The 10611-nt window shown below is 38.0% G+C and overlaps 1 protein-coding gene across 1 annotated transcript; it reads left to right on the top strand.

The window, feature by feature from the left end:
* The first annotated feature begins 1367 nt into the window (after window positions 1-1367).
* On the top strand, window positions 1368-10611 carry LOC139455448 (uncharacterized). The gene is made up of 4 exons (XM_071236997.1): window positions 1368-1665; window positions 8704-8903; window positions 9554-9667; window positions 10094-10611. Exons 1-4 carry the CDS (start codon window positions 1444-1446, stop codon window positions 10173-10175), a joined length of 618 nt encoding a protein of 205 aa, XP_071093098.1. The 5' UTR covers window positions 1368-1443; the 3' UTR covers window positions 10176-10611.

Below are 10611 nucleotides of genomic sequence, written 5' to 3'. Positions count from 1 at the left end.
AAACAGGGACGGGTCAGTCGAAATTGCTAGAACAGAAGGCGAACTCTAGACACTTGAAGCAACAACAACAGATTCAAACAAGGACGTCCCCTTCTATAATATACGTCAGGGATCACAGACAGACTGATAGTTTATTATTAATACACATGCTTTGTATGTTATGTGTTGCTGGTAGAGTCATCATCCAGGACTCGCATTTAATTCCAGGGATTTCAAAGCGTTTTGCCGAAATTTCCGCTTAACTTGCAAAATTAAGCCCGGGGCAAATTCCTGGGCATCTGCATTGAATACATGAATGTGAGATAAATACGATAATACGTTATGACCCGATTTGGGAATTTGGTTCAAATTTAAGAAAGTCCCAAAAGACTTATACTTAAGATGTTAACATGGCAATAAATTAATAGAAATATACAAGCAACTTATGGATAAAGTGTCGGTTTTTTTAAACTAGTGGCTTTATTTAACAGAAACAAGATTTTGTAAAATAATACTTCAAATGTAAACATGGCTCGTTTAGGAGACAGATGCTGCTGGGAATATAAGACTAAGAAGTTAACACATCATTTTCTTATATTTCTAAAGAAGTGATTGTGTTTCAAACCAATATCGTGATGCTGCTGATGGGACGTTGTATTATAACTCACTCATTCGTTAGGGACGTAAGATGATTTACACAGAAGACTTCATTCAAAATTGTTTGATTTGATATTTTTGCAGTAAATTACAGATTCCATAACCTTCATTTCAGCTACCAAGTTTCTTTGCATCAGAATAACTCTTAATTTGGGAAGTAAACTATGATGAGGTTTGACACTCGTCAAAAAGAACTTCCTAAAATGACATATCAGATATTACGAGTAACCTATAAATATCTTTTTTCCATCTACCAGTCTTGGTGTGAAATCTATGAGGTTTGATTTTTTAAAACCGAGACATATTATTCCATGGTGTTCTCTATCCCGGTGGCCATCAAAAATTTGAAAAAACACAAATGTGTTGTATGCAACACCTTTTAAGAAAGAACATTAAATATCACTATTTTGCCTGGATTTAACGTTTCCGACAATTTAAATTTCCTCGTGCCATACCATAAAATCAGATGGGATCGTATAATGAGCTAAACTGATTGCAATATACACACCGGTTGTTAATTAATTTGTGAGCACGTCATACGTGACACTTATGTACACAGTCATAAATACACAGTCATTATGCTAATTACATCCGGTTTGATTGGACCATCAGAAAGTCTACGGCTGCAGTATTGCTCACATAGGACATATAAAAGGAGTCGTTAGGTACACAGTACTTCCGTCAATAACAGAGTCACGTGACTAACATCCTATCGCCATACATGTGCAAGTGACCTGACAGACTTGGCGGTTGTTTTGAAAGGAGTGGGATTTTTTTGTACAACGTGTTTACGGCGATCATAGTGAAATGGCGACTATTAAGAAGGCACTGCGAATGTCCATTCGTGGAAAACGGTACAGTGTTCTTGATGGAACTCAAACAGACTATTTCAGTACACCAAAATACGCTAAGCGACGAAATTCGGACGGTAACTCGTCCAACAGCGACGATCGAGGAGAAGTGAGGCTGCCACGACGTGGTTCCAAAGTTACCCAGTCCGTCAGAGATGCAGTGGGAAACATTAGACAGGTGAGACTGAATAACTAACGCTATTGCTGTTGATTACAGATTAACTTATTGAGAACAGATCATATGAAATGTGTAACCCCGATTTTCCCTTCCCTTTAAATTGTTCATTAATCGCCGTTTAAAAATTAGTCCATTGAGGATATCGACATTGATAGTAGCTTTTAGATATTTAGACATCTAACATTAACTGACCATATCATGTGTGACTTCATACATAATCACTAATGCATTACAAATGATCAGTTCTTCTATGGTACGGAAAAACTGCATCTAGATCTAAGTAAAATAAGATCTGGGCCTAATTTCATTCGACATGAAATTGCCCAAACATATTATATGATAAAAGTTAGTTCTTTGATAACTTCACATTTTCATATTGATAACTATTAGTTAGTAAGAAGAATCTAGGAACCAAGATATATATCCAATGTCATCTCTTGTGCCACACAAATGAGCTGAAACACAGCACTGTACAAAAGCTTTAGGCCTTGTAGCATAATTTTCTGTTTCAATTGCTTGTGTCTCACTTGACAAAATAGTGTCTATATTTGAATTTGAAACAGAAATAAGCTGTTACAGACTCATCTGTTTATGTGATTAATTATAGAGACTGGAAGCTTACAGGCATGACAGGGGCCACTTGACTCTCATCTCCCTGACTCAGTGTGACTGTAATCATGGTTACATGACCCTTCAGCATCCTGCCTCGTTATAACACTAACTAGATGCATTAGAAGATAATTACAATCTTTTTCAAATTTGACCATGAATTGTGCATTAGAAGTTAGTGTTCCATTTCCTGAAGTGCATACTTTTTAAGAGTTATTTTGGGGAATTAACACAATGAAACGCCTGAATAGCAGTATAATGAGGTGTTCTGGGAAACAAGACATCCCATTCAAGCCCAGCTTCCCAGCTCCTGCTTGCTCATCATAGGTCATAGAACTGTAACAATGTCAGACACCACATTCCAATTGGCCATTGTCACCAGGGCGCACATTTCAAACTGGTTTTAATAACTAAGCTTGTATTTCATCCTCTGTGACAGGATGTCAGCTGGACAGTCTGAATCACCAACAGGTTTTTGTGTTTCCCCCACCCCCCCCTATTAAATATTAAGCCAGACTATAAGGAAAATAAATGCCATTGGAATTGAACACTTTGATATTTTCTGGTTAATTAGTATTTTTTAATTTTTGTGTATTATTTGAACTTCGTATTAAGTTTATTTTGTTAAAATCATGTCATTTTTGGTGCTTTTAAAATGAAGAGCAATAAACTTTGTGGGGCAAAATGTATGAATATATTTGGCCAGAAAATTTATAACAATTTAATGTGCAGTGGTTTGTGTCTTGTCAGTTATTCCGTGTGTCAGTTTGCAAACATGTGCACATAAATATTTGAATATTCAAGATATCGGTTAAAAACAATTGTCCAAGAAAGACAGCACACATGTTTACAATTCCAAATATACCTGTTCTCCAGGCAACTGGCATCCTGTCTGAGACCCAACTTCACATTATGCTAAGTGAGTCACCATCCTGGGGATATGTTTTATGAATTAATAGCCGCCGCTTTCAAACTAGGTCAGACTCAAGACTTGTTCATGAATAAAACATTACACGTTAGAAAGTGGCACAAGTCCTGTAGTCCTTGCCAAACTGCCCAAACGTTGAAGTATCATAAAGACTAGTAGAAATTTGCCCTTTTTAAAGGTTTGGCTATATGTTATGAGCACTGTTAGTTTCTATCACTGCATTTTATGAACATTGCATCTTTAGTTTGATATGTTATTGCAGTACATGTACATCTGAGATACTGATTAAGAATCAGAGGAATTTGTATCCATTTTTATCATACCCTCAAAATCAGACACTATTGTTGAATGCATAAAGTGTTGATGATGGCCACAGTCTAGTAAATTTTCTCAAGACCAGTGGAACAAATTAACTTTAACATTTGTTATAAATGGTGGTCTGTGGTAAAGTGCTATTTATACTTGATTGGAATGGTCGGTGGTTTAAAACAGGCTAATTTCTACTAGTCCTTATGATACCTCAACTCTTGGGCAATTTGGCTAGGACTATAGAACTAGTGCCAATTTCTAACGCTGTCACCTTACCCCGGATCTAATCTGGTATTAACTCTGTTAACACAATGATCAACTCAAGAAAACCTGCATGGTAAACACTGTTGGGCAATATTATAATTTATATCTGAAAAAAAGTGTGTTTTATTCCCAGGAACAAGTCTACTTGTTATTGTTAGCAGTCACTATCACTGATTGACATACAATACAATGTGTTTAAAATGTAAAAAACAGTGACCCCCGAAAACATTCAAAGGAATAAAGATTGGGTGAAACGAGAAACAACTCTGTTGACAAGTCCAAAGACGTTGTCTAATAATATTCTTTTCAGTCTACTGTTATGCTCAGCTACAAATAGTGAATGTAACACGAAGATCAACTGAAAATGATGCTGACAAAGTTTTGCACTGATGATGATGTTGATGATGATGATGATGAGTCCATTCCCATCGTACGAAACTGGCACTAGTCCTAGCCAAACTGCCCAATAGTTATTATAGTATTATAAGAATTAGTGGGCTAAAAATGTTAGTTTCTACTGTTGATTTCCTTTGGTCATTGAGAATGGAGTCATCTCATCACAAGATGTGAAGATTCATTCAGACAGTCTGTTTCTGCTTAAATTACCATGTAAATATTGTTTTGTACATAACAGAGGTTTATTCAAACTAGCCCTTTAACCGCCCTCCAAGATTTAATGCATTTGTAAACATTGACCTAATCTAGCTAATTGGTATAACCCCAAGCACACAGATCAGCTAAGTTCCTATGAACAAAGAGATAACGATGTGGACGAGTGGACTTGGAACATCGTGGCCAGGTGAGAATTGACATGGCAACAGGTGTGAAATGACAATGACCATGTGATTGTAAGGTTCCCCCCAAAAATCTATCATGTCACAGCTGTTAGATGTGTGATTTTGAAATGTGATGTTAAACATTTTGGGAATAAAAGTGTCATGGGCTTGGTTGCAGATTTGTTTTGATAACATGAACTTTATAGGGTTCAGAAAGACTGAACTAATATTGTTGTCCATTCTGACTTGATTGCTATCGCAAATTGCAATCAATATGTTGTAAGGACTAACAAAACACTTGATAAATGATAATCATTGAAGAAGTATGGTGTTTCTGAAACTAAGAAAAAACGGTATAACATTTTGCAAATGAACGTGGAAAGCTATATCTGCAGACCATAAAATGTAAGAAGGTAAATGCTACAAATGAAGTTACCATGTTATGCTTATTTCAAATACCAAATTGGGTAGTTCTGTATTTTAAACTAGACTTTTGATTGGACGAAAAGGAAATAAGTTTTTAATGAAATGAACAAATGTATTTCCAAGAGTGTTATCTATATATATCTTTGTTATTGATCTCCCATGAACCATGAGTGTTTGAATTGATACCTGCATCTTAGCTTATTGGCCTGGAAATTTGTCTGAAGTTCTAAAGAAATGTACCTGTGGCTGACATTACTACTTAAAGTGTCCCCCGTGAAGATCCAGGTTAGAACTGGTCTTCAGCAACCCATGCTTGTAAGAGGCAACTCTCAGGTTATCAAGCTCACTGACTTGTTTGATGCATGTCATCGTTAGCCATTTGCGTAGAGCAATGTTCATGATGTCAATCACTGGGTTCTTGGGTCCAGATTTGAATATTTACAAACTGCTGTCATATAGCTAGAATATTCCTGAGTGTGGTGCTACGCAACAAGCAAACTTTAAATGTGATAAGTTAACAGTAAACAAGAAAGACCTGTCCTTATGATAATAACATGTAGCAAAACCCTTAAAAATTGCACTTTCAACTAATCCTTATTATAACTTAACTGTTGGCCAGTTTGGCAAGGACTGTGGGACTAGTGCTAATTTCTAATGCCGAGAATATCAATTTTCAACAAAACTAGACAACATTTGGTGTCTATCTTTGCAATTTGAAAGGTCAAAATCCAGATCACGCAACTTTGAATAGTATGAAATAACCAGGCTCTGTACTTGTTACTTCAGCTTCATTTATTTCCCAATGATTGACAGATTTATGACACAGAGTTACATCATTACATCTAAGACAATCCAATTGCACAATTTCTTGCCAGCCATATTTGCACATGGCTACAGTCTCAAATTAGATACTCTTTGTACAATAGAACTTTAGAAGTCTGGCAACAAAATGGCCCTACTTAAACAGGCACACTTATCAATGTCTATTTACATCAACATATTTGGGCAGCCTTTGAAGTTGGTCTCAAGCTACCATTGTTCATGTTTGAATTTAATTGCTAGCATTTCCCCTTACATCCCATGTAAACACTGAAGTAATCCTGTAATTGGTTATTTGCCCAAACATCATGCTTAAATAGATGCACATTATTCACTGCAACACATGGTCATTTTGGACGGTCCAGTCTGTGGACCGGTCAACCCAGATGGATTCTGGATCCCACTGAGTGGCCTGAGATTAGGCTGTACACACACCCCTAGGATAGGTCATCCTTTGTCCATCAGGGCCATGCTGGCCCCTTTAATCAAAGTCCTTGTCTGGATGCCCTGGGGCTAGGTGCCCCATGGGAGCTGTTTGAGTTGTTAGAGTGTTGGAGATGGGTTGCATCATTGGGTGTTAAATGTGGGACTCCCTGGCCATGTGGCTGGGGTCTGAAGATAAGGTAGGGATTTCAAACTGAGGGCCCTTGTCAGGCAAATTGGGAAGAAAATATACTACTCCACTTTAGATCGGGATATTTTTATCTTTCCATGATACACAAAATTGTTTCTCAAAATATGTCAAATGTATATTTAAATACCGTATTCGACATAATAAGCACCTAAGTCTCTCTCAAAATTAGAAAAGGGGGGGGGGGGGGGGGGGGGGGGGGGGGGAACAGGCGAAAGATCATAAATTTTGTGGTTTATGCTTACAGCCTGAAATGTTTATATACAATAAATATATTTTTCCAGAATTTAATTGCCCATAATCAAGGGTGCATAAAAACACGAGTCTTGTGTACCTGGCTCAATTGGAAGCAGTGCCAATTGGAAGGACTGTTCACTAGCCAATATATTAGCAAATATCGGGTGCTTATTAGAGCAGGGCACTTATTACGTTGAATATGGTATATCTGATTATTTCTGTCAAAAGTTGAGAATAGTTATTTTGTTCAAAGCTGGGATTTTTAAAATAAAATTGCAATTCAAAGGTGTTTTAACACTGCATTCAAAGCAATAATGTAAAACTATGCATCAAAGCCTTTCCTTTCCTCAGTCCTAATATCAGTGAAATACAAGCCATAACATTAGTTAAGTATATGAACATGAATTGGGAAACTCTTTTCTCCACTTTGTGAATTGTTCTGACATTTCTTACAGACCTGGGGTCGAGGGCCTCTGAACACAGGTATAGTTAAATCCCTGAAGGGGTAACCCGATATGTGTCTAGTGTTATACTGACAGTAATCAGAGACGTGGCTTGATGCATCAGTGTCAATCCTTCAAGGAGCTCAAAGTAAACATGCCAGGGATGTATTTAGGATTTTCAGCTGAGGACCAGTGGAAGCCTGGCTCAAGACACAATGGTGGAAAGGTGCTTTTGTCCTTATTTTGATAAATTCAGAGGAATTATCATTTCTTTAGCATTGGATTAAATACAGTAGTGTCAAGCTAAGCATTAAAGCATCTTTGTCTGTAACCATGGTGATGGTAATCTGTGAAATACAAGTTACACAGTCCAAATTAACATTTATACTACTACCATCCATACCAAATCATCAGTCTTTTGATGTTTGTTTGTAGTTGTTTAATGCCATACTCAGCATTATTCCATCTACATGACGTCGGCCTGTAAGTAATCAAATCTGGACCAGTGACTGACATCATGAGCATCTGCACAATTGGAATACAATGATATGCATCAACCAAGTCAGTGAGCCTGACCACCTGATCCCGTTAGTCGCTTCTTATGACAAGCATAGTCATCTGTTAGGGCAAGGATGGGTTGCTGAAGACCTATTCTCTACATGGATCTTCACGGGTCTCTTTTGACCTGAGGGAAATACAGACTGATATTGCCCTATTTCAGATTTGATAAGCAAGGAAGTGTGAACTTTCAAACCCACTATCACGATTATGGAAACCTTTTGAGCTGTTACTGTTTGTTTTCAAACTGTAGTGATAATGGTGGGCTAATAAACAAGGAGATTAAAGAGGGTTGTCAATAGTGATAATGAAATGTCTCAACAATGCCTTGTAGTAATTGACTGTTTCGACCCATACCAACACGACACACACGTTTTTGGAATCTGTTTTGGTTTGGTTTTACTTGGTTTCACAAGCTGGAAAATAACATTAGTAGTGCTTGATAATTATTTTTCATGGATTGTCTGTCTTTGTAATTAATCCTGTAAAGATCCGGGGTAGAATAGATCTTCAGCAACCCATGCTTGCCATAAGAGGTACCATGCTCGTTGTAAGAGGCTACTAACGGGATCGGGTGGTCTGGCTCACTGATATTGGTTGATGCATGTCAACATATCCCAATTGTGTAGATTGATGCTCATGGTGTCAATGTCTGGTCCAGACATTATTATTTTCAGACTACTGTCATACATCTGGAATATTGCTGAGTGCAGCATTAAACAACAAACAAACAATACAATAACATAACATATCATTAGATTCATTATATTTTCAGTGAAAGCTGATTTGATTAGATGTAGGTGATCATAGACTGTCTCAGTCCCTCAACTATAATATTTTTCTCTCCGACCAGCCCTTACTGTAATGCTATGCCTATAGCTCTCTATGAAGCAAGTCTAAATTTTCCACTATTTCAGGTTCTGAATCCTCCCATCTGACTGGGGCTCCATTTCAATTTAATCAAAATTGAATATTTTTCAGAGACTAAGGATTATTCTAAGTGTAATCAAGATAATTATGTGTTTAATTTTTTTCCAGAAATTCCGCATGTCGACCCGCAGGAAGATGAGACTGAAGGAGAAGAAAGGCATGTCCCCACGGACACCCACTCGGGCGGGGAAGAGAACCATTGGGAAGACCCCTCCGTACCGAAACACCAAGATCTACTCCCCCTTCTACATAGAGACCCCTAAGGAGCTTGTGAAGGCACCCAGACATGGACCCCGTATGGGCAAAGGGTAGGCTTTGTTTCCTTCATGACAGATGAGGTTGATGTGATTGAACGTCTAGGAATGTGGATGTTCTGTGTTAAAACTGGTCCCCAGCAACCTATGCTGTCTGTAAGAGCCGCTTATGTGAATTGGGTGTCAGGCTTGGTGACTTGGTTGATAGTTTCATTTTAGTCTCTACATATTTTTGTTGAAGAGACCTGTGAAGATCCAGGGTAGAATAGGTCTTCTGCAACCTATGCTTGCTGTAAAAGGCGACTATGGATGTCGTAAGAGATGACAGGATTGGGTGGTCAGGCTTGCCGACTTGGTTGATGTATGTCATCGATCCCAATTGTGTGGATTGATGTTCATGGTGTCATTCACCGGATTGTATGGTCCTGACTCGATTATTTACAGATTGACATCATATAGCTGTTATATTGCTGAGAGGCAGTAAAACAACAAACAAACAAACTTGTTGACAAAGCTAGACGTCACATAACGAACCCGCCCAGCAATGGCTTCTGGTTTGAGGCTACTGATGTTGAAGTGTTCAAATACAGCCCTATATTGAAAAATATGCAAGAATGTTCCAATTGCTTAAAAAAGAGGGTCCTAAAGTATGTTTTTCAGAGCTATGTATGAGTCTGAATCAGTGTGATGTATGTATATTGCAGACAGATGGTGGAGACACCGACACGCCTGAGACGGGAAGTGGAGGCACTGACAGCCAACATGCAGGCTCTGGCCGCCCTCACGCCCACCACGCTCAGAGACCGGGCCAAGATCAGGTAACACACACTTCACTATATCGGATAACAAAAAGTTTGATTTGCATAATGACAGACTGTATTATGGAACCTTTATTTGAGAGATTCTGGTTTGAAATAGCATGGTTGTGCAATCACTTATCAGATGAGGCCATCAGTGATACTATTTTGTGTTTGGCAAGGGACTCGGGTCCTATGAGACTGAGTGGGTAGGAAGATTCATATATGATCAACTGCAAATGTTTACAGATCAACAAACATACAGATGTTGATTGGGGGACATTTACATTTAAAAAAAAGTACTGGTACTGACAAACCTTTCAGTCTTGTTTCATTATTTTGCAGGCTAGGGGGTTGCCTGAAACAAAATGTTTTTATTGTGACCTAACTGAAATACCACACCTAAATTGTCCGTGATTGCCATTCTCTGAATCCTTCTGCTTTCAGGCGACCAGCATCACCCATCACAAATGGCAGCCTGAAAGTTCGAACTCAAGCGCGGCGAAGAATCGAGACCACTGTGTACTAAAAGTGCTAGATTTTGTGCTGTAGTAGCGTTGTGATGTCACATGACCTGTGTTGCCATGACAATGCATCATAGAGCATCAGTATTCATGATATTAACAATGTTTGTAGACATGTCGTGCTGTGGCATTTCAGTTTGACGGATTGTACACTAGTTGTGTATATATATATATATTACCTGTGATTTGGTTACCTCCAGAAGCACACATTCATTTGTATTCCTAGATGACATCAGAAATACTCTCATGTTTTAGTTCTTTTGCTACATTTTATTACATCTTTGCTAAGGGATTTTAATTAAGCATTTTGTTAATATTGTGATATTAGTTTATTTTTGGACAATTGCTAAAGCTTCTGCATCTTGAATTATTTTGTTTCAGATTTTTTCTGACGATTGCTTATAAAATGCCAGTGCCAGTATTTATAAGCTATCTCTTCCA

The sequence above is a fragment of the Haliotis cracherodii genome, unplaced genomic scaffold (assembly GCF_022045235.1).
Source record: "Haliotis cracherodii isolate W230 unplaced genomic scaffold, xgHalCrac1.p SCAF_11, whole genome shotgun sequence".
In the NCBI taxonomy this organism is placed as follows: Eukaryota; Metazoa; Mollusca; class Gastropoda; order Lepetellida; family Haliotidae; genus Haliotis; species Haliotis cracherodii.
This window is presented reverse-complemented; position numbering and strand designations above follow the sequence as displayed.